Below are 24,128 nucleotides of genomic sequence, written 5' to 3'. Positions count from 1 at the left end.
ATCTAGGTCATAAATGTGCCTCAAAGAGCTTTACAGTCTGTACTGCATAAAACATCCTCTATCATTAGACCCTCGGTTTGGATAGGAAAAACTCCCTAAAAATACCATTTAGTCTGGAAAAAGGAAGGAACTTAAGGAAGAGCAACAGATGATGGATTCCTCTTCCAGAACAGACATTCATCCCATAGATGTGTGTACAGAGTAGACATTTAGTGCAGAAAGAACTCTATCTAAATATTGACTAAGCGTTTTTACACTTGGTCGAGGTGGAAAAGTTGGTGTATCGATAAATGCACTGGGGTCTCTGCTCCACTGGAGAAATAAGGATGGAAATGTTTATTAATTTGCCTCTTCTTTTGATAATTATGTGGAAATTTGGTAAAAATGTGCACTTAATTTGTATGGAAACTTGACTAGTAATAACAATGGTTACATTTCAATATGGGAAACTGAAAGGCCGAATTTTTTTTATTTGTTTTAAGTGCCAAAAGTATTGAAAAATGACCAGAGCTCAAGGTGATTGGTGTCTTTAAATTGTGCTTCTTTTGTCTGACCAACAGTCCAAAACCCCGAATATTACATTTATAGTTTTATAAAACAAAAAAGCAGTACATCGTCATATTTGAGAAGCTGTAACCAGTCGATGTTAAATTTGATCGGTTAGTTAAGTTATCATTCCAGGGTGTTCCTTTTGTACTGCTGGCTGTACAGTACAAGAGCCAACTGTGTTGTCTTTGTGCACAGCCTGTCCCTGTGAAAGGGAGCTGAACTTTGGCCATCTGGCTGCCAGATGTACCACTACTTCCCCCGGTCCCCTCCGCAGAGACTTGAGTTTCTTGCATGAATCTACTCCCCAACATCATATATGAGATAAGACGTGGACGAGGAGGTCGCTGTCTGAAAGCTCCTGAATTTTTTGCCCAATGCCAAGCAGCCAGACACTTTGAGCTCCCACAAGGGGTGTTTCCCACTGACAGGGGTTGGGCAAGGGCATCCAAAAGAGGAAGATTTCTTTTTGGATGTGATGCCAAGTTCTCACACTACTTTGGACCATGGCGGAAAACAAGCAGCAAAGAAAAGGATCTCGAAGTACAGATCGCTCCTCATCTCACACGTAAGATGTCAGATTTTAGTGGATTCTTCCAGTGTGGAGGCTTTTTGTTGTTTTTCTTGTGGTAGTCCCAGAATTATGGCAACAGAGATGCTTTTGGTATGTGGTGAGGACTCAAATAGATTTGGGCAGCAGGAGCAAAGTATTCTTGAAAACTTAACTTCCTTTTATGGAACAGTGGTAGAGATTCTGCCTCTTTTTTCTCTTTTTTTTTTTACTTTCATAGCATATTTGCTGAAATCGAGAGATAGACTTTGTACCTATATTTTTTTAAACATGGCAGCAGACAAGTTAATAAGAAAATCAATAAGTTGCCGTCTTCCACGTTGTGCTTGTAAGAGGAGAATCTCCCTACTGAATCAAAAGGTCTCGCACAAGGTTGACTTGCCCACTCAGCTTCAGGCGCAACAAAGAGGAGAGAAGCGGTGACTCACCGGCACTTCTCTCTTCACAGAGCCTCTCTGTACAATGAGAGTCCACTCTGTTCAGAGCTGGAGATCACACAGAGCTGCTTTGAGGTCAGGCAGCAAAAGTCAACCCTGCCATACCCCTCAGCTGTGTCACATCAAGTAGATTTTGATGTTGGATTGATTCTGTGGTTTTGGTTTGCACTTTGCTACTCCAGTGTTACCGTATGTGTATCTGTGAGTATGCTTCAGTGCTTTTCTGTGTGTTGTTTAAAGTATAATGTCGGATTTATGTGTATTTCTCTGCTGCTGTAGGTTCCTGACCAGCTAGATGCTGTAAGCGATGTCGAGGAGCAATGTTATTGTAGCTTGTCGGGAGACTCGTTTGTTTATCTGCAGAGCTCCCTGCAAAGCTCACTGTTTATTCAGAGTGGAGGAGGTTTGGTTGAAACCTGTGGCTGGCTCGCGTGGGGGTCTGAGTGCTTCATATCAAGTTGATTAAAATATAAATACTGTCACACTCGACTCTAATCCCATGCCACCATGATTGAATTGTAGGGATGTGAAGTTAATGATGATTGTAATTTGAGTGCTGACTAAACCTAAACGGGGATTTTATGAGGGGAAACCTCTACATGTTCTACCTCTCTAAAAACACTCACAAAACTGCTCCTGTTACATGAGTAACATTTTTATAGTATGACATGATTTATCACATAGCCTAAATTGTTTCTTTGTCAGATATAGAGGCATCAAACTGTTTTAATCTGTTGTTTGTTTTTCATGTAATAAATCAGAAATAATAGCTGGAACAGACAGTATCTTAAGTGTTGAGAACAACAATTCATATTTACAGTATTTAGTTTCAGCAGCTGGATAAAAAAAATACATGTGCATGAATGATAAACATTATGAATGCAAAAATGATTAAAAAACCCACATTTAAAATAATAGTTTGTTTGGGGAGTTTACTTTGTTGCCTAGACTTGTATGACAAGATTGATGCAACTCTTGTCTGTACGCAGTTAGCTCAGCTTAGTTTAGGAATGAGACTAGAAACAGGGGGAAACCGCTTGCCTGGCTTTTCCCATAAGGTCACAAGAAATCTGCCTACCAGCACTTCTACAGTCCCCTGAGAACCACAAATCATGGCAATCCAATAGTTGTTGAGATATTTCAGTTTGGACCAAAGTGGTGGACAACAGACAGACTGACATTGCTGTAAATCACTTGAAAAATGTATTCGTAGCTATATTTGTTTTTATTCACTTCAGTGGGGAAGTGTGAGACATTCTAGAAATATATTAGATATGTCTCTAAGTGGTGTCACTCCCCATATATACTCTGTGTTGCCACTGTGTATGTATGTGTGTGTCTGTGTGTTTGCTTCCTGTTTCTGAGTACGCTGCGATGTCATTCACAGCTGCTTGTGGAGCATGGGTACAACTGCCAGTGCCGCACCACAACCTGTAACCGTAGCGTCGCCACTTGTCCATGGCAACGGGATGGCCAACAGCAGGCAGTCTCTTAGCATGAGCCCCTTCCAGACAGTCAACATCCACAACAACAAGGCCAAGTCCATTATCACCAACAAAGTCGCACCTGTCGTCATCACGTAAGTCCCTCCCCGAATCCGCGTTCTCACAATTGGGTGTTAATCCTCTTTGATCACTGTGGTGACAGCCCCTTCCACCAACCCCCAGCCGAAGTGTTTGCCCCCGTTATCATCTCATTTGTCAATCCAGGCCTGGCAAATAGTAGCTGATAATTGAATTGACCTCTGTTTACCACCCAGACCTGCTGTTGTGTTCTGTTTCACAGGTATAATTGCAGACAGGAATTTCAAATTCACGATGACATACTCAAGACCAACTACAAAGTTGGTCGGATATCGGACACCATGCCCGAGCACTACCTGGTGCAGGTAAGCAAAACATACACAACAAACTTCTTAGTTGCAAGAAGGCGCCGCACTGTCGTAGAAAGATGTGGAATCATCTCACCTGTCTTTAAGCCTGCTCTTTTCACATTCACTTGTCCAAATTGCTGAGTGGCATAGGAACATTGTCATGCGCTGTTTTATGATCTAGGGCAGCAATTGAAACAGGAATGTTGTCACCCTTTTATCAGGGCTTTGATCTGCTCCGTCACCTCTGCTGCGTCTGTTCAGGCATGCAGTATTTTATCAGTGTTAACCCGTAGACTCTGTTTACATGTATAGATAGGTCAGCAGTTTTACAAACAGTAAGATCAGGAAGGCAGATATGTTTAAAAATACGTTCTTTTCCTCTCTGTTTTGGCATCTGCATTAAGCAGGTTCACAACCAGAAATGTTTCAGAAACACTTCCCAGAGTGGAAATATTTGAAAACGCCAAGTGTTTGTTGGAGCATGGACACAAATAGAATGATGAAATATTTTTGCTCATACTGGTGTTGTGTGTCAGAAATGTTAAGTTTACACAATACGCATGTTGTCAGTAGGGCTGGTGTTCAAGAGCGTTTTTATCAAATATGAATCTGCTAATCAAATTTGGAGTATTTCAAATCCCTTATCAAATCTTTTAGGTAAGTTCGTTTGGTGGGAAATGAAAACATCTTTCTTAAAAAACATGTTCTATTTTTACTCCACTGAATATCATAACTAAACCCGGGAAGTTCCACAGATTGTACTGGAACTCAGGGGTGTTGGGCTTTCACCACATATTTCATCACTGCTATGTGTCTGTGCTCTCAGCCGCAGAAGAACACAGTGGAAATAACAATTCCCCTTCATCACTCAGCAAATATCAACTAAATGAAATCAACGATTTTTCCTCAGGCATGGTGCACTTAATGTTACGTGAAGGTGAAGTTTTTGTTGCAGTGCTACAGGTCACAGAGACTGGTGGGACACTGTCAAGTTCTTACTTTTAACATAATGGATGGTAGATAGATAATTAAGCAAGGAGAGCTTGTCATTCCCCCTCCTTTCTCGTGAGTATCCTCAGTATTTTCAGAAGAAGGCAAAATACATTGAGGTGTAAGATTCAATGAACGTCATGGCCGGAGAGATAAAGAAATCCAGGTATTTTATCAAACTCAAGCCAGGTTGTCTGTGGTCTGTTTATGTAGTCAAGACACCTTCAAAGAATAAAATGGTGTTTTGATTGATAGTTAAAGTGCAGCAGTGTAGGAATAAATGACAATTCAACTGGAAATTATGACTAAAAATGACCAATATTGTGAGATATTTTGACATATTCAGTTCTATTGGACACAATTCAATGTGTAATGTATAATGTTGGAGAGATGGAGGCGACAGAGCAGATTTAACCTGTTGAGACAACAGATTAACCAGGCTGTGCAGGAGTTTATTTGCCAACAGAAAAAGGAAGAATAGATTTGAGCCTTTTCACAATTTGTTTTAATGCTCCTAAATACTTACTTAAAACTTTACAAAACAGTTAACTAAAAAGCCTAAAATTCCAGCAAGGCTGCAAGTGGTTTCACATGAAAACGCCATTTTCAGATTTATCCAACTACTTTAGTGTTCACATTTTTGATCGGCAGAATTTACAAATACTAATGCAGGCTCCAGTGGAAGCTGGAGAAAAGTTGTGTTAGGGTTAAAGTCCGATGAAAGTTGCATTGCTTTCCAGGGGGAGTACTTCATGGTCCAGGATGTGTACAGCAAGGCAGATGTCCTCAATACCACGGGCAGCTATGGAGCACCCAACTTCCGCCAAGTCAAGGGGTCTTACCCTCTGTATGGGATGGGTCAGCCGAGCCTGAATGGCTTCAAACAGGTTCTTCAAAGGCTCCAGGCGCAAGGACACGAGGTTACTTTCTTATTTGTACACGCAGAATTTACACACAAGCTCACATAAATTGTTCATATGTTGACTGGTAGATTTTATGCCTTTAAATCTCCTGTGTTGGTGCCTGTGTATGTACTGTAGCCCTGCCTGGCCTCTTTCTAGCCGTGTTGTCAGTAAATATTTGAGGAGTCAAGTGCTGGAGGCTGTGGCTGAATTGTAGAACTGAGCAAACAGAAAGTTGTGGTCGTGTGTACCAGTGGAAAATCTCTGTGCTTACAGCAGCTAGAAACTGACCGTAATTGAAATTAAATTGACAAAATTATACGTCAGGCCTAAACTCTAAACTCCTTACTCATGTGCTGCATGTCATATGACAACACATTGTTTCCAGTTGGTCTTGGAAGTGGTGTAGTTGGTAGAAGGCAACAACCACTTACTTTAAAAAGCTAATATTCGATGCCCATCTTCCAAACAGGAGGTTATATTCTTCTGTGTACGAGAGGAGCCGGTGGTTTTTCTGCACAAGGACGACGACTTTGTGCCGTACACCCCCAGGAGGAAGGAAAACCTACATGAGAACCTTCATGGCCTGGAAGAGGAGGAGCTGGTGGAGGGCCTGGAGCTCACCATCAGGAAGGAGGTGACAAACATATATGACTCATGACTTTTTTCTTTGCCGCAATATAGTTCTCAGCCGTATTAAAACACTCCCTTCTCTCTTCCTTCCTCCACAGCTCCACGACTTTGCCAAGCTCAACGAAAACATCTTCTACGTCTACAATGACATAGAGTACTTCAAAGACGAGCCGCAGAAGATCTCCATCACGTGTGAGGAGGACATCCATGTGACTGAAGAGGTCTATAAGAGGCCTATGTTCACCATGCCGGCCTACAGGTTGTTTACATTGTTCCTTTATTAGCCCTCCTCAGCTCGCACGTCAGTTTACGTGTGGCTGCCTACTGTAGAATATGCAGGGCAGGTTATAAATAGTGGCGCTTGTTTGTGCAAAGACTGGTTGCCCTGAGTTTTTGCAATCAGATCAGCAGAGTCAGCTTTATTGAGATGTCACAAGCTGCTCACATTTCTAGGGTAAGAGAAAATATTCTCAGAGGAGAGTGCTGAGGCCTTGTCTATCTCTTGAAGTATGGTAGTCAAAAGCAAGCAGCTGAATGTTTTATTATAGATGGTTTGGAATTTAAGGTGGTCAGTTTTTAAGGGAACGTTAATTATCCCATGATTCTCATCTCTCCCATCATCCCTTGTGGATTGTGGAAGGAGGCGAAGTTTGAGACCCATGAGATTAGTAAACACAACGTGAGGGAGCTCAGCTGTCGAGTCTTACTTTAGGTCAGATTTGTGTGTGCAGTGTGTTATGATCTACATAAGGGCAATATTGACACAACACAGGCGCGGGTTCAACCTCCGGTAACAATCTGTTGTATTGCAGGTACTACAGATTACCACTACCAATGGAGGGAGCGCCATTGGAAGAAGACTTTGACGCATTTGTTAACATACTCAGGGTAAGCGCATGTAAAAACGCCAATCACATGAACAGTCCACCAATTAGATAGACCTTTTTTGGTCGTGCTTTTTGGTCTTGGTCTTCTGATTGGATCTTGTTTTGATGTGCCATTAAAGTTATTAATGGCTGGAATATTGGAGAGCGTCTGGACTTTCTCACTGAGGTAGCGAAAAGGTCATTTGAATCTACACGTAGCCTTTTTGAATCTATCCTATTAATCACTAATAAGTGTGATACTTATTTTAAAAAATGGCAGAAAAATCTGCAGTCTGGTCTCACTTCACGTCCGCTCATTGGTCATCTGCTCGGTCTGGTTTCCGTTCTGCCCTTCACTCACACAGGATGTTCTTTTCGTCTTGTTTTGCCCTTTTTTGGACTGACTTGCAGCAGCCGGTCCAGTTCCCTGTGGTTGGAAAGTGGCTCCTTTTTTAAACTGTGTTTGGATCAGAGCTGTACTGTGTTCTGCCGCACTCTTTCTTTCACTCTTTCCTTTTGTAATCCTTACTCATGGCATTGTCCATGGCATTTTCTTGCTGAAAGGCATGGCAATCCTTCATATTTGCATGTACAGTTATAGCTTTCAGGATGTTCCTTCACTTCCCTTTTCTGTAGTTTAAACAGGCTATAAAACCACAGTTTTCGCATCTCAAATAGTACATTTTTCCAAAATGAGATCAGGAACCAGAAAGTATTGACTTGGTGATTAACCAAATTTTGGCCAGTTTAAACCTCTTATGACCTGCAAATCCCCAAACCCCAACCCATACTGGGGAACATTTTCATCTTTAGCACTGCTGTCAGTACCACCTTAGTGATATAACACCATTCATCTTGGTTAGGTGTTTTACAGTCTGTCATGTCTGAGAGTCTCTCTTCAATATGTGCTCCGTTTTCCAGGAGAGCACCAGCTTGTCTCTGGGCCACGATGTGTCCCGGCTGCCTGCTCTGCTCTTCAGCTGCCAGGTGGGCGTTGGCCGCACCAACCTAGCCATGATCCTGGGCACACTGGTCATGAATCGCCTGAGGGGTGATTCACAGCCGCAGCCTCAGTAAGAACTCTGCATCAAATGCATATGGAAAATAATATGACATAAAACTTAATCACATGTTTGATAATACAGTGTAATGATGCAGCTTTGAAATCGGTTTCTTTCAGACATGCCAGGTAAGCTGGGACTTATTTTACCTTATTTGTCTTGTCTTGCAGAGTTGAGGAAGCAGCTGCTTCAGAGCCCAAACCACTGTTCCAGGTCATCCAGTCTCTGATCAACAAGCTGCCTAATGGACAGCAGGTCATGGAGGAGGTAAAATAGATAACCTACAATTTATAAACATGTATAGAAAGCTCTCATGTTTGACTTTGCAGAATTACGTTTGTGCGGACTTTGACGATAGAAGGCTGTTTTTACATTCCTCTGCTGAAGGGAGAACATATCTCTGTGCTCATCTTAAGTTTAAGACAGATGTACAAGCACTGAAGTGCAAACACTGAGAATGGACTTTTCAGTGAATTAGGAGACATCTGAATAACTGCATATTCAAAGAGGAGGAAGGAGTAGATGTTTTTTTTTACAATGGTAATTTTACTTTTTTATTATTATTATTATTATTATTATTATTATTATATCATAGTATTTTATTCTCTTTTATGTCTTCAAACATTTCTGGAAGGCATCTTTAACTTAAATTATTTAAATCAAAGTCTTAAAAGGTCTAATTGCTTTTGTATTTCATTCTAATGGACCAAAGAATGTAACTCGATGACCCTCAAATCTTTTGAATTTAATTAATGTTTTGTTTTTATCTGACAGGTTGACCAGGCTATCGCCCTGTGTTCAGAAATGCACAACATAAAAGAAGCAATATATGAGAACAGGAGTAAGCTGGAAGGGATTGGTGAAGATTATCAAATTCAGGTTAGTGATCCTTTGTTTTTGTTTTTTTTTGCTGTGATTCGGCAGCACTGACAGCAACCTGTAATTTCTCTTCAAAGGCAGCTGTTTGTGCTCTAGAGGACGTTTGATTTCTGCTGCTCAATTTATGTTCAGCTAAATAAAGCAAGAGTGGCACAGAAATCAAATGATCATGGGGCATTAAAAAGCCCTTGAACTGATGGAGGACTTAAGTAACTGAAACAATAGAGTGTTTAATTTTTGATGATTTTCTTCTGTCCTGAATCCTCCTGAAATCAGTAGGGCCTTAAATGCACGTACAGGATCGTCTACGGGAACAGACATTGAAACTTCTGTTTGTTTCATAGGGAAGCAGTACCAAAGACTACTTTCTCAACAGAACCATGCAGAGCTTGGAGCGCTACTTCTACTTGATTGTATTTAACGCGTACCTTCACGAACAGGTAATAATTTTTGTACTCCTGTATAAATGTTTTGATTGATAAGAATAAAATTTAAATGAAATAAATCTTGATTTCTAATTGTTTGTTGCATTTTGCAGTATCCTCTTGCCTTTGTGTCCAACTTCAGCCAGTGGATGTGCTGCCACACGTGGCTGTACAGGTTACTGGCCTGCATGGACCTATCAGAGCTGTCAGCCCCGGCTGAGCTGGTCACCAAAGGAGCTCGGGTCTTGGTGAGAAAATCGGGCACACACACAGAAAATTGATACTGTTATCATCAGAATTCTGATTGTATCTGTGTCTGCAGTGAGAAACCAAAACCATATCACGCAGGACACAGATGAATCTGCAGTGTTTGTGCCCACAAACACTACTTTTTTTTATACTGATAAGCCTTGCCTCATGATCTTTTCCACAAGATCTCAAATCTCTCGTCTTCCCACACAACCATCTAATCATCTGTATCCTCAGATGTGCTCTATATGTTCCAAGTAATGTGTAACTACGTGTGTCTGCACAGGTTGCTGAGGAGTGCTTTGCTCCGGATGTGCTCGGCACACTGAAAGAGATGAAGGCGGTCAACTTTAGACGAGTGCCCAAGATGCCTGTATATGGAGTGGCTCAGCCGACATCAGAGGTGCAGCATATTCCCTCATTTTTACTCAGGGACAATACTTAATCACATGAGTCCTAAACATTATCTTGAAGGATTGAAAAGTAGATTATGTATTTTATAGCTACCACTTCTATCTAGAAATTATTATTTGGAACACTTGTATCTCTTTATTCTTATTCTCTTTCTTTTATAGTTGACATACAAATTAAGAAAAGGAGCAGGGGATCTTATAATAATATTCTAGAAATCTTTAGTTTTATTTGTAAATAAATAAATAATTTGCACATTCCCACCTTATCTCCACATCATCAATGTGCATCCTTGCCATCATAAATATTCACAAGAGTACAAATAGACTCAGAGGAATGACTCATGATGATTTGGTGTACACTCACACGCCCACCTCAGGACGCTTGAGCCGGAGTTCCGGCTCCGTGCCCGCTAATCATAAACTTGCTGTGTGCAGGCTACTGGGGCAGTTTTGGCCCATCTGACGGATGAAAAGAGGAAACATAGCCACGTGTTGTGGGTCAACTTGCAGGAGGAGCTGGTGCTGGAAGGGAATAGTCAAATTTTTACACCAAGAGAGCCGTCGTGCCCGGACCAGCACATTTCTATCCCATCGTCTGACCCAGAGTTAATAGAGGTAGTGTGAAAATAATGCTTTTTAGGTGCTTTTCAGGGCAGTTACAGTCTGATAAATGACGAGACGCCGGAGACAGTCTTCACACAGTGGAAGTAAAATTGCTCTCATATCCCCTCCTGGCCTGTAGAAACTGGAGACCTCTCTGAAGGAGGAGATTCTGAGGGCTCAGAAGTGGCTTGAGGTGACACTTGAGCAGGAGAAACAGATGAAGATGTTCAAAAGCTGCCTGACAGTCCAGGAGATCTTCAACCAGCACAAAAGCACCCACCAGGGCCTCGTCTACAAACGCATCCCTCTGCCGGACTGCAGCGCGCCCAGGGAGGAGGTAAACATGTCAATACTCACAAACATGCAGGAGGTGCAGAAATAGTTTAGAGGTTCCTTTGGTAGCTGATTGTAATGAAGAGAGGTGACAATGAATAAACCTTGTGCTCCCTCTAGTGGTTAAAACTGTTACTGTTGTACTGGGATTTTCACCATAACCACAACTACTCTCTACTTTTATCATTTTACTGATTGATATTCATTCATTTTGCAGGTGTTTGTCTAAATGAAAAGTTAAAAGTTCAACTTTTAAATTAAATTACTTTTCATTACTTTTTTAAAATCATGTTGTGTTATGTCTGCGTTACTCCACAACATTGACTGAGATGACGTAATATTCACTGCATTTCACAAGCCAACCACACTCAAAAACAAACTCTATCGTCGCTCACCAAACTATGGCTTTATAGTTCAGCTTATTTGAAGCGTTTATCACTAATGCAGTGGTTATACCTCATGAGGATGAGTCTCTCATATTGTTTGTCAGACAACCTGTCCCTCCTTGGAGTCAGCACAAGACTGCCCAGGCTGAACAGCCTCTCCACCGGCGCACTAGACGATATCATTGTGTCGAATTGCATGAATATTGTAGAGAAATGGTTCAGGGTCTCCATCTCTGAGCCTGATTTCAAATATTCAGAGACTTTGTTGAAGGAAGTTTTCCTCATCGAAAATGATGACAGTGATGGTTGTGCAAATGTGCATGTTTGATTTTTGATTACTGATTTCGGAACAGTAATTTGTTACACTACAACAACACTACTTATGACACGCTTTAATTTAGCTCAAATAAATAGATACTTTGGTAGTTTGAGTAAATGTTTTTGTACGTGAACTCTGTGTGTGTGTTCTTGTTCTCAGGAGTTTGATAAGCTGTTGGAGGCCATGAAGAGTGCCTTGGCTGAGGACTCTCACTCAGCCTTCGTTTTCAACTGCTCTAACGGCAAAGGCAGGACCACAACTGGCATGGTTGTTGCCATTCTGACTCTCTGGCACTTTAATGTAAGACGCCTCCTTGAGTTTCCTGCACGTTTATTAAGGCCCTCAGTTTTATACATGAAAATGATCACATGTGGCTGATGTTTTCATTATCCAAAATGACATAAAACTGGTGTCTTCCACCTGCAGGGTTTTCCAGAGTTTGCTGATGATGAAATTGTGAGTGTTCCTGATGCTAAGTACACAAAAGGAGAATTTGAGGTATGTACATTTAAAAAACAAATGCCTTCTCCAGCTTGAAAAGATGTGCTAACAATTTACTGTGTCCATTTTTACATTTAATCATGAGTAGAATGAATATCAGACTGAAGTGTCACCATGTTTTGCAACCATTTTCATATCAGCGCTAATGCTGAGGCATGATCTGTGGTTGCTTCTCTTCAGCAAATATCTTAGAAAATGAACACTGTGGGGGCGGTGATTGAAGTGGACTCTAATCTCTATCACGATTAGTGCTAGTTTTTATTTTATCTGTGAAAATAATCTCTAATTCAGAGTACACATAACAAGTCTACATCATGTCACTCAAGTCAAACTGAAAAAAAGTGGACGCTAATGAGCTAACAATGTATTGTGATCATCAAAGAACCCTCTGACAGCAAACATATTATGTCAACACATTTTGTTAAACCAACTTACATTACCTACATTGATTAACGTTACCTAAACAGCAAACGTGTTTTAGTGTGAGTATAGGGAAGGGAAACTGATTATGGTCAAACAAATAAATATAAGCTTTTTATTTATTTATTTTATTTTTATTTATTTTTTTAAATGCTTTTTTGGAACTTGCATCAAGAACGAGTTACAGTGACAAACTCATGGCATATAACAGTTGTTATATTCAAAATCTTGTTCATACTTCCTTATGAAATTCAGTTTTAACATTTACAACAAGTACAAATACATCATATAGAGAGAGACATTTTATAATTAAATAAAAGCTGAGAAAATAAAATAAAATAAGTAAAACAAAAGAAGAGTATACAATATGTAAGGCAGTATACTTAAAAAAGGAGCTTAGCAAGGGGTTAAATTAAGTTGTGTTCTAACATAAGAGTGTAAAGTTTCTGGGCAGGGGCGTTTTGTACCTTCTTTATACATTTAATAAGTAAAGAGAAATCATCCTTCCAAGCATTCCACACTGGAGGAGATCTAGACAGTCGACATTTATGTATGTAGAATTTGGTCAAAAGTATTATGTTGTTAATTAGGTATTCAGTGTTTTTATCTTTCAATATCACTCCCAACTGAATATTTTTTACAAATAAATATAAGCTATTATATATGTATTGAAACTGTAGAGTTTCTCACAGTACATTCTCTGTATGTCAGCCTTGTATTTTTATTAAGGTGTTGAGTTATTATGGCTGTTGCTGTGTTGTATTCACTGTACTTGACAACAAAAGAGCACAGCCAGTACTGTAACCCTTCAATTCTTTTTTGATCTTTAATTTCTGTAGGTGGCACTTTCTTTTTCTTTCTTTGTTTGTCTATAACGTGCATGCTGCTGCTGCTGGAAACATAAATTGTATTAACCTTTTGTGCACGTTTTCCACAGCGTCCATAGAACAGGTTTTTAAAGATTTTGTTAGGGCAATAGAGGGTAGCAAAACCTTTACATTGTAAACACCATATTAAATGGAAGCTATTGTAAAGTTCATCACTTAAATGAGTCACATCACCAGTTCCTCCAAACAAATAATGCATGCCATACAAGTGTATATTAAAGGGGTACTGTACTGTTTCGCTCTTTAAACTCTAACTCTGCACCTGTGATTAAAAGCTTTGGTCAAACAAAGCCAGAATGCAAAGCCTTTCTCCTCTGGTCTGAATAGTGGCTGTGAATTGGAGGCGCTGGGTGTTTTTTTTTTTTTTTTTCTTAATTCAGAGCTGTGACAGTGAATCAGTTGGTGAAACCTGCTGGCCGTGTCCTCAGCACTGTAAACATGGACACACAGTTAGAGGCCGCACTCAGCAGGCACACAATACTGCGTGCCAATCACAGCGGCACAGCCGCCAGAGTTTCTGGGATACACAGAGCGGTCGTCATGTAAACCATGTCCGCCTCCGTTTTCAACCTCTGAAGGATGTGTAATGTCGCCATCCCTTATCTGCCAAAAAAGGTGTTGCTATGGCTGTGAGGTCCAGAGCATTACGTGATGGAGGAACTGGTGTTAGATTGTCCTTTCCTGGTATGATTATAGAAACTCCTGGTGTGATATAGTGCTAGGTAATCCTCTGATAATCAGTGCCCACCTGTGTGACGTATCTTTAAAAAAAATATGCCCTTTGTGGTTCTGTTAAGATTCCCTTAAAGCTGATATAATCAGTATTTTTCTAAAAACAGTGTATTATTATAATGTAAAAGGTGTGCTCTAGACAGGCACGGTTAGCAGGTAGTAAACATAGCTGAGCATTTAGTAACTAAAGAGCCAGATATTTCCCTCAGGAGTTAATAGAAACCAAAAACAGAGCTGAAAAAGACTTAAATATATGTCAACATATGATATGTGAGAATGTGTCAGTGTTGTCAGAACTTTCTGCTGCCCCCAAATGGCCCAAAACGTGAGCTTAACTCATCAATAGCCTTACATGAAGTGTGTTTTAATCCTTGTGTGTATTCGAAGCTTCATAAAATTGCCATTTAATTGTCCAAAAAAATCACTTTGGTAACATAGATTTAGTTGTCAGTTTGTGTATTAAAAGGCATGTCAACTTTCAGTTGTATAGAGAAAAAATGGGAAACTTTCATGCAACCTCACACAGACTGTGCGTTTTTTCCAAGGACAGTGGTCAAGAAGCATGCTGATGCTGCTGTGCTGACACACACAGACTGAATGAGAAAATATGGTTTGGCCTGCAGGCCTGTTCTGTTCTATGATCGCGCTCTTTGTTTTTCCTCCCTCTCTGCCTCCTGCTTCTCCTTCTCCTTATTTTCGGTGTCCTCATTAGTATCTGACATAAATCAGCTGCAGAGGGGCCAGCAACAAGGTTTTGTAAACTAGTTTGCAGCCACACAGTGCTGATGGAAACATTACAGCTAGGTCAACACTGTAAATACTGACACACACTCGCACCAATATTTCAATTCGATCAGAACTGATAGGCGGTCCTCCTCTTATGAACTCAGCTGAGCTCAGCTCAGCTTATAAATAGACAAATAAATGTATTAGAGATGTATTAAAACATGCAGTATAGACATAAAAACACAAATTCTGGGCAATATAGCGGAATAAAATTACAAAAAATATATTTTAAAAGATTAGATTTTATTACATTAGATTAGATTTAGACTTTATTGTTGGACCTTGGAATGGTAGTTGACAACAATCTGGTGACAGTCTCATCAGAAGGATGTGACATCTGACATCAAAAGTGCCAGAACAGCTACTAAAAAGACCTTGTGTTAAGTTTTTTTGTCAACTGAAGGTCAAGAATGAATTTTGAATATAAATTTTAAAGCCACCGTCAATGAGAACACTTCAAAGAGCTTAGAAAATGGAAATTTACGATACCACGAACCCTGAATTCTGGACAAACTCTATCTGTTGAGAATTTGTCGTGGGATATGACTGAAAGCTCTAAAATGGCTAATGAATAGACCCTGGCTCTTTAAAAAAGGTGAGTTGAAATGCCAGAGAGGTTAAAAAAGACAATCTTGGGTTTTTACAATTGGAAAAACAAATTTTTCAAGAAACAATGTGCTAGACCCTCTACTTCCCCTGAAGGTGCAGCATTGGTCTGATTCAATAAAATAACATAAAGCCATATTGGGTGGAAAGCAGATGTCCCAGAGTTAGTGCTGTTGGTTCAATTCTGCAGTCTTGTCACAACTTTTGAAACATTCTTGAAACTTTTAGCAAGAAGTATGCTTTATGTGGGGTGTGTTGTTTCTGGGGTGCAGGTTGTGATGCAGCTGGTGCGTCTGCTCCCCGACGGCCACAGAATGAAGAGGGAGGTGGACATGGCCCTGGACTCTGTCAGCGAGACCATGACCCCCATGCACTACCATCTGAGAGAGGTCATCATCTCCACGTACAGACAGGTACAGCACATCTCCCCGTAGTATTCGCTACCCATCCTTCTATCTTTGTGAGGACCAGTTTGATTTTAGGCCTTGTCAGTGGGATGTTTGGGATATTTTGTCCAGTTTTCTCTTTATCAAAAGGCTGTTTTGACGATTAATACTATTTTTTGGGTTTAAGGTTAGATTTACGTTTAGGTCAATATCCAGGTTTGAATTGTTAAGTAAACCCTAACAGTTCTCCCAAGGGGGTGAATCAAATCAGTCAAATACTGCTTACTTATGACTCTGTGCTGCTCAGGCTGAGACTAAATCAGCATGTTATTAAGGACTCAGGTGCAGTTTCTCATGAGCCCCATAGATGGCGTCAAGAACTTGTTTGGATGTCTTTTACAGCTGCAGCTTTAGGATCCTAGAGACATGAATGAGACAGATATGCTGCTCTGTGGACAGGAGCTGCAGAGCGTGGAAAATGACTGTGGTGCAACATAACTTATCTCTAAAACTCAATGGAATTCCTTTGGGTCTAAATGGAAAAGAGCGAGAGGAAGAAAGGCAGGAAAATAAATGATTGCTTGTGGGATTTGCAGAGTTGACCTTTTTGAAGTTTTATTTGTGAGCCTGCTGTGCAAAGCACAAAGGCACACTTGTGCTGTCCATGGTCCAAGTAGTATTAAATAACATATCATATTAGTATCTGCTGCTTTGTTTGCTACTGTACATGTGTTGAATGTATTTTCATGTGAAATCCACTGATTAGCTGGATTTATTAGACTTGCTGTATTGAATATGCTTTAACCACAAGGAGGAAAGGCAGGTAAGGTGAAACGGACGAGGTTTGGATGTATTTTTAATCTTTGTGAAAAGAGGATGAAAAGCAGCCGTAACCTTTTTTCTGAAAGGTGTTCCTGGTAATTCGGACATTCTGCGTAACAAACAAGGCATAAAGAGAACAAAATTAGCTTGTAGTGGGATTTGAAAGACCTGTCTGGACAAGGTCTCTCCTGATGCTGTGGCCTCTGCAGGACCATGGCTCTGTTTTAGCCATTTGTAATGCAGACTGTAATCATTGTGCCTCTGTGCACCGTCAGCCGTTCTCAGCACACTGGAGGCACCCGGTCCTGTCTCCACCATATCAATGGGCCTCATTGTCCTGTGAACCTTGTCTTTCGCCTATATTCTCTCTCCGTCTGTCACTTTCTGATGCCAGGCTCCAGGCAAAGGCTCGCTATCTGCTCACTTTCAAATCAATTAGGTAATTTGTATGAGCAGTAACAAAAGCACATATTTGTATTTTTAAATAAAATGGTAAAAATTCACTTCACCCTGTCCATGAGTTTCAAAGGATAATTATAGTTAAAAGTTGGCTCTGTTTTAATTTGTATATCATTACTATCAGGAATAATTTCATTGGACCCTGTGGGATTGACCACTAGTAGCACTTTAGAGTTAATGCTTTTACGAGTTTTGTTTGTGTTACGCACACCCCTGAGGATACAGGTGTTGCGATACACATTCCTGTAGCTTCATGCAATCCTATTGATTGGCTGCAAGGTAGCATAGCAATGTGCCAGCGAAGGCACTGAAAAAGAAGACTGCATGCTATCTAACATTTATGTAAACTATGCATGATGAAAATGTTTTATGAGGAAGGAAATGCTAGTTTTTATAGACTTCGTGGACACACACACACACACACACACACACACACAGACACAGACACAGACACAGACATGTTTTGGTGTGATATGCTGGATATGAACAGAACTTCTTGTATGTTTATAAGAAAACTCCACAGGGCAGCTTTAAATATTGGGATCTGTGAATATGACAGGAAAAGAAACACGAGCAGTCAGATGATCATACAACTTTTAAACACACTCTGAAGTTGGCCAAATTTACTTGAAAGAGGAAACGAAGGTTTCAACAACAGCATTATTACTCAAAATGTCTTGAAACTTTACAGACTGCCTTTCTGGTTAAATTTTAACTACCATACTTGGCCTACCAGTGGTGCTTGCCCACAATCCTTATTCGCCTCATCAGACTTCTTTTTAGCAATGTTCTCGTTTCCAAAGTTCTGCAATTACTTGGTTAACATACAATGTTATCATAACCTAAATACAAAATGATGGCCCACACAACAGAAAAGGGACCCTAATTATAATAAATCAGAATGATCTTTTAACCCTGCTATAGCAGACCTCAGGTTGGCACTATGTTCCCCTTTCAGCCTTTCCCTTCCTGCCTGAACCAACAGGCCAGGTGATAAACAGTGCCAGATGTTGCTAGAAGCCGGCAGGCAGCAGCACTGGAGAAAAGGGGGGAAGAAGAGGGGAAAAACTTCACCCCCACACTCTCTCTCTCTTCTCGCAGCCCTCTCCCCTCCAAAGCACCCTCCTCCCCTTTGACAGTGGTTGGAAAATGTGTCTTTGATAGAGAAAAAATATATTTACACTGGGACCCGAACCATCCGCCAGCTCCCAGAGGGGCCTGGGGGGTGGGGGGGAAGATGGAGGTGGGTGGTGGGTGGAGGTTTTTTGGAAGGGAGGGGGACAGAGCGGCAGGGGTTGGTTCTTCTTGAAGGGCCTGTAAATCCCTGCTGCCGTCCAGGCGGACCTCGCATTGCAGATGCATCCTCCAACATCAGGGCCAACGCAGCGGAGAGGTTACTTCCTCTCCTCCTCGTCTTGTCTCCTGCACTGGAATCAGCTACAGGGTCCTTTCTTTCCATCGTCAAACCAATTTGAGGAAGAAAATCGCCTCAAGCAATCTGTGCACACTGGTGTTTACTTTGACATTATTTGCTTTCTTTGTGTGTGTTTACAGGTGTGTTATATTTAGAATAACACACAGGCTGGATTTATTGGATTGAACTATGATTTGGAGTTAAGCTGGGAATCTGATGTTTCTTAGCAGATACACCAACATCTCTTACCCTTCTGTTTCTTTGTTTTCCCACTATTGCAGCTTTCCTTCCTTATCAGGATATCTAATTTCCACCAATTATATTTTTGTATTATATTTATCTGTCCGTCTAGTACATCAGTTAGCTCTAGCATGCCCAGTGTTACCCTTCAGACCACCAGGCTTGGGATTGCATAGCTGTGTCTGATTTATCCTGTCCAGGACTTCTCCCTGCATGTACAGAAAATATAATCATTGAAGTTCGCTGGCTTCCCAGTCCATCAAGAGGATATTAAAAGCAAAGAGAGCGGAGTGGCAGAAATGGAAATCGTCAAATCTGACAATCCCAGAAACCCAACTCCTAATCCTTTTTGTTGGGCGAGCAGAGATTTTCCTGTATCACCTCTCTTAAAAAAGCTTTTTTCACCCAGCTGGTGAGAAAACTGAAACGCAAAGAGCGAGAGTGAATGAGCGGCAAACCGTGCTGTGTGTGTGTGTATGTGTGTGTGTGTCCAAAGAAAGGCCCTCATGGTTTGGACGGGGCAGTGGAAAAATATTTTCAGAAAGGGGAGAATGCTGCGAGCAGGTTTTCTTGAGGAAAGGTAGTAGATGTCTTTAAGAGAGAAGAAGGAGGAGAAAGTGGGGCCAAATGCTCCATGTTTGTAGAGGTTGAGGGGACCACCGCAGCACTGACAGTCCGATTAATTTTACTCAGGAAGAAGAGCAAGGGATGGGAAAGTATGAGACAGTCTGGGTTAATGATCCACATTTCAGGTTTGCACTTAAATCCCACTTATCTTAAATACTGCTTTGGCTCAACGGCCTTTTCTTTCTTCTCAAATAGGATGACCACTTGACACAAGTGGGCTAATTACCAGGTGGAGTTGGTTACAGCCAAAGGAAATATTGGCAGGAAAATGAATCAGACAGGTTCCTCTTCTTGCCTGAAGTGTGCGTTGACTAGCGGCTCCTGAAAAGAGGCTCTTATTTAGATCCAGCACTGGGTGGGAGTGAGCAAAGTGGGAGAGCCAGAGGTTGTTGTTGTTTTTCCTTATAATTTCCAACCTCTCTCATGCCAATGCCAATAGCTGTATTTGCTGTGGCTGTCTACAAAATGACTTTATTTTGACCAAATCCCATCTGAGCAGGTGCAACCAGCTTAAGTATATGGGCATAGATAACGCCGTCTCTCTGTGCACCATTAGTCCAGTAGGTAGTTGTGATTGTATGTGTGTGTGTGGCAGTATGCAGAGGTAAATAAAGCGTCTCTGGGGACTTTCCGGAGGGGCTGGGTGAGCCGGAGGGGTTACAGGCAGCTGCTACAAGTCAGTTGCTATTCAGGAGCCCATTTATTTCAAGGGACTTTCCACAGCTGTAAGTGACTTCAAATGACACTATAATACACCTAGTGAGTGTTTAATGTGCCCATTGGTGTCTTATTTGACACGATCCATTAAAGGGCTGCTGAATTTACATTGGTGCTTACCTCATATATTTCATTCCTTGTTAGAAACTGTAGGTTTAGTTGTGCATTTGAAGCAGATACCATACTGCCGTTCAAAGGCAAAAGGCCTTAACTTCAGTTTTGTAATGCAGACACCAAGAATAAGGTAAGAAAGTCTACATTAGGCTGCAAGATAGAGATAAATAGGCAGTCTACTAAAAGTACTTGTTAGTTAACTGAAGCTAACCACTTGACAAACAGTTGACAACCTATCATTCTTATTATGCATACAATGCAAAGGCAGAGTACCGTAGCTTCCAAATAAGCATTAAGCAAATTTGACCTCAATATCTTTTTATAGCTAAATAACTTAAAAAAACAAAGAATTGCCACATTTCCAATATGCTGCATACGATTTATTTGGCTTGACAGCAAAATGCCTATAAAGTTCTACCCTCTGGCGAGGTAAGTTTGTAGGTCAATGTAGAGAAGGGGAAGATGAACTACATGTGACAATATTCTTGTGATTTTCTGACAGCACAGAGTCGACACAGTGAATATTTAAATTTCCCCCACTCTGTGTGTGGACTAATCATACTGCCTTCATATTATGGGTCCAAGGTATTTATAGCCATATGTCCAGTGGAAGGCAGAGTGTATGCAAGGTTTTGTTTGACGTTGTACCATGAGATTTTAGTGATTAGCACTTCTTCAACCAAAGACGAGGATCTAATCAGTGAAACAGTGCACAGCGAGCATTATCGGAACAAATACAAGTAAATAAAATCAGTTTTCACAGCAAACGCTACAAAACCCCCGAATTATAATCATTTCAGACTGCTTGTTATTCATACTTTTCTCGCAAACTTTCGGTTAGTCCTTTTGTACTGTATAGCTCCACTTCATCATTTTGCTGCACTGTTATTGACAACCAAAGCTGGCACGCTCTCCAGCAGCTGACCTGAAGTGATTTTCAGCAGAATAACACAATAACAACTGCATACCTTCTGTTTCTGATGTTCCATTTTGGTGATTTAGTCATAACTGGAAAATGCTTTATCAACCATAAGTAAGACATAAAGTAAATTGTTAGTTTACCGTATAAAAATACAGCTTCTAGTTGTGTTGAGTTTTAGCAAAGTAAGTAAACTGAGATATAAAACATCTGATTCTAAATGTTTTATTTCATTTTAGTAATTTTCTACTTATTTTCATTTGCATAGATTCACATCCAGTATAAAGCAACTTGGTCTCTTGGTTGTTCTCACCACCCTTTTTTTTAAAGCCTCAAATTAGTTATTGTTTTAGTACCAACCAGTCCCTGAGAGAAATATGCTTCTTTGTATGTTCAGATGTTTTCGTGTTCTGACCAGCCAAATGTTATTCAACTGCAACTTCATACTGGGCAGGTAGTGGGCACTGATTGTAGTATTTTGGGAGCTTTGTAAGCATCCAGGTTTTATATGAACCAGAATCTTTTATGTCCAGCTAACAAAAACAGATGTTTTGTTAGCTGGATAGACAAAAACAATTATCTGAGAGCAGCTGGAGGCTGCAAATAGCTGCAGGGAGTCATTTGATTCTAAGGAGTAATTTAATTAAGTTATTTTCTAAGGATTAGCATTCATTTATAATATATAAATAATACATAATTTAAAATATATATATACTTTATTAGCATACTTGCTAATAAATATGTTCAGATTCAGAACGGCCTCTTAATAGCCAGACTGTCTTAATCAGAAACAACTCAGTCTACCTCTTCAAGAATAAAATAACAATATAAAAAGAAATACACATTCTTCTTTTAAAAAATGGTTGTGTAGAGGTTCATACAGATGTTCAGATTTTTTTTTGTACTGCCTATTTAAACATGCAAAAGTGTGACATTTATCCACTCCTGCACCTCATTGGATTGTTTACAGACACATTGTCATGTGTTTGGTTTTTGTTGTTGATCTAACTTAATAATAGGCTTTATTTTGTATTTATGATACTGTTGCCATTGCAAAAAGCCTCTGCAGTTATCATAATGTGTTTTTATTTAAAACATTCCCTGCAAGGGATCTAGGTTGCACACGCTACCTCACTCTCTCTACACTGACCACTTTAGAAATCGTTATGTTTTCCTCCTAGGCTGTCCCCTTTTACCCTGAATAACAGAACTGCCCTGGCCTGCCCTTTGCCCTGACCTCCCTCATGTCCCCCACCCCCCTCTTAACCACTGGCCTCAGGACAGCGCTACAGACCGCGCTGAGCACTGCACAGAAGGGTTGCCATTTCCTGCCCCCACACACTAAACCTGTCATTGCCCCAGGCCCACAGACCAGGAATAACTACCTCCCAAACCATGCATGAGTGTTTAAGCATGTCCCAGTAGCTGTGGTCATGGTATCTGACCAATCCTGCTAAGCCCTAAATAATTTCACTAGGAGAAGGTCCACCTCTTTTTGTCTTATGCTTTCACACTAGCTAGCTACTGGCAGTGAACAAATACCTACTGGAATACAATCCCAATGGTGAAGCCACCTAAATGCCAACCATGTGGGATATGCAGTAGTCGTGACTTGTTTGAGTTGCTCAAGGAATTGCAATTTTGTGATGCCCTAGTGGGAAGCCATGTTTCATTTGTGAGGACAGTTGAGCAACAGATGAATCCTGTGTTAACGATGCCATAACTACTCCTTAAGTGCCAACAACTCATGGCATTTTTCCATACAAATGTGCTGGCTTGGTTCGACTCGGTTTGACTCAGCGCACCAGCCCAGCATGGCAGGGATTTGCTTCTCCATTGCAGCAGGGCTACCTGCTTGAAAGGGTGTCTTAACAGAGAACAGAGAACCGGGATAGTTGATAAACACATTTAACTTCCTATAAGTTCTTCACAATAAAAGTCTCTGGTTATTTTGTTGTTTAAATGCTTTTATTCTGAAGCAGCAAAATCAGGAAGTGTTGGGTTTTTATTTGCAGCAACCTATACAGCTGAAAGCAAACATGAACCAGTAAAATAAAGCAGATATCTGAAAGTACAAAGAGGGACGCAGGAGAGAAACTAAACTTCCAACCACAGAGATTAAGTTAGAAGTTACAAAAGTACTGTGGCAGACAAACAACATGGTCTTCACAGCAGCTTTGTGGTTCCCTCACAAGAAAAAAATCAACCATCAATACATTTGCTTTCTATTAACCACCAGCATCAGTACAAAATGTCATTTATTGCCAAGAGTACAAATTTGATTAGGGGAACTCCAGTGGGTTTTGAAATATTGAATGTCTGATTAGTTGTAGCTTGCAGACATGCCATTTTAATGCCCCAGTGTTGGGTTTGCATGCACAAGATATTTTGATAGCTCAGTAAATGATTGATTCACAGTGGGAGTCTCCATGTGCTGTGTTGCCAGGCATGTGCACGTACAGAATGTACCATAATGCGTGTGGTTAATGTGGGCAGATATTCCAGTCTCTGTGTAGGCTAAGTTGATGAGCCCAGTCTCCTCCAGTGGCTTTTGTAATCTCTGCTCTCCAGACACGTGATGCATTTCTGCTTGTCTTTTTCTTGGAGAAATTGGCCTTTTCTAGTCAAATTCCTATTGACCATTGACTATACGCTACATTCCTTCTTTAGTTTTTGGTTATTGTTGAGGCTTATTTTTGTGTTAGACACTGTTTGATTGTTGATTAGAGGTGTTAAATGTTCAGTTCAGATATTAGAGGAAGGTTAAATATATTCCGATAGTGATCATAACCCATAAGACTACGGTTTGTAATGTTATGAGGAAGTATCTGAACTTTTCACATTCCTTTTCTAGCCCTTGGCTAGATGGACCGACTGGTTGATGGCAGATCTGCATATACAGAATGCGTATTGACACAGCTTGCCCCTAAAATCCACCTCAACTTCATGATTTAATCAGTGCAGTGTGGCTGAGCGACTGGAAAAAGACAGACAGAGGATTGGAATCTGTAG

The 24,128-nt window shown here is 40.6% G+C and overlaps 1 protein-coding gene across 5 annotated transcripts in view; it reads left to right on the top strand.

Annotated features, from left to right (window-relative positions):
• pald1a (phosphatase domain containing paladin 1a) overlaps positions 1–24,128 on the top strand; it is a 53,157-nt gene that overhangs the window by 6,673 nt on the left and 22,356 nt on the right. For 4 of the 5 annotated variants that reach the window (XM_051417836.1, XM_051417837.1, XM_051417835.1 and 1 more), the window contains 17 exons: positions 2,942–3,133; positions 3,340–3,442; positions 5,158–5,337; positions 5,792–5,956; positions 6,051–6,211; positions 6,765–6,840; positions 7,740–7,891; positions 8,050–8,146; positions 8,654–8,758; positions 9,103–9,198; positions 9,297–9,431; positions 9,719–9,835; positions 10,281–10,460; positions 10,588–10,785; positions 11,646–11,786; positions 11,913–11,984; positions 15,691–15,831. In XM_051417836.1, coding sequence (XP_051273796.1) covers positions 2,955–3,133; positions 3,340–3,442; positions 5,158–5,337; positions 5,792–5,956; positions 6,051–6,211; positions 6,765–6,840; positions 7,740–7,891; positions 8,050–8,146; positions 8,654–8,758; positions 9,103–9,198; positions 9,297–9,431; positions 9,719–9,835; positions 10,281–10,460; positions 10,588–10,785; positions 11,646–11,786; positions 11,913–11,984; positions 15,691–15,831 — 2,298 coding nt within the window. In that variant the 5' untranslated portion in view covers positions 2,942–2,954. Of the gene's footprint in view, positions 1–906; positions 1,115–2,941; positions 3,134–3,339; positions 3,443–5,157; positions 5,338–5,791; positions 5,957–6,050; positions 6,212–6,764; positions 6,841–7,739; positions 7,892–8,049; positions 8,147–8,653; positions 8,759–9,102; positions 9,199–9,296; positions 9,432–9,718; positions 9,836–10,280; positions 10,461–10,587; positions 10,786–11,645; positions 11,787–11,912; positions 11,985–15,690; positions 15,832–24,128 lie in introns of those variants that run through there. The other variant, XM_051417834.1, reaches the window with a different exon arrangement.

Source organism: Dicentrarchus labrax, unplaced genomic scaffold (genome assembly GCF_905237075.1).
Source record: "Dicentrarchus labrax unplaced genomic scaffold, dlabrax2021, whole genome shotgun sequence".
Lineage (NCBI taxonomy): Eukaryota > Metazoa > Chordata > Actinopteri > Moronidae > Dicentrarchus > Dicentrarchus labrax.
The sequence above is the reverse complement of the archived record's forward strand: the minus strand, read 5'-3'. Positions and strand labels throughout refer to the sequence as shown.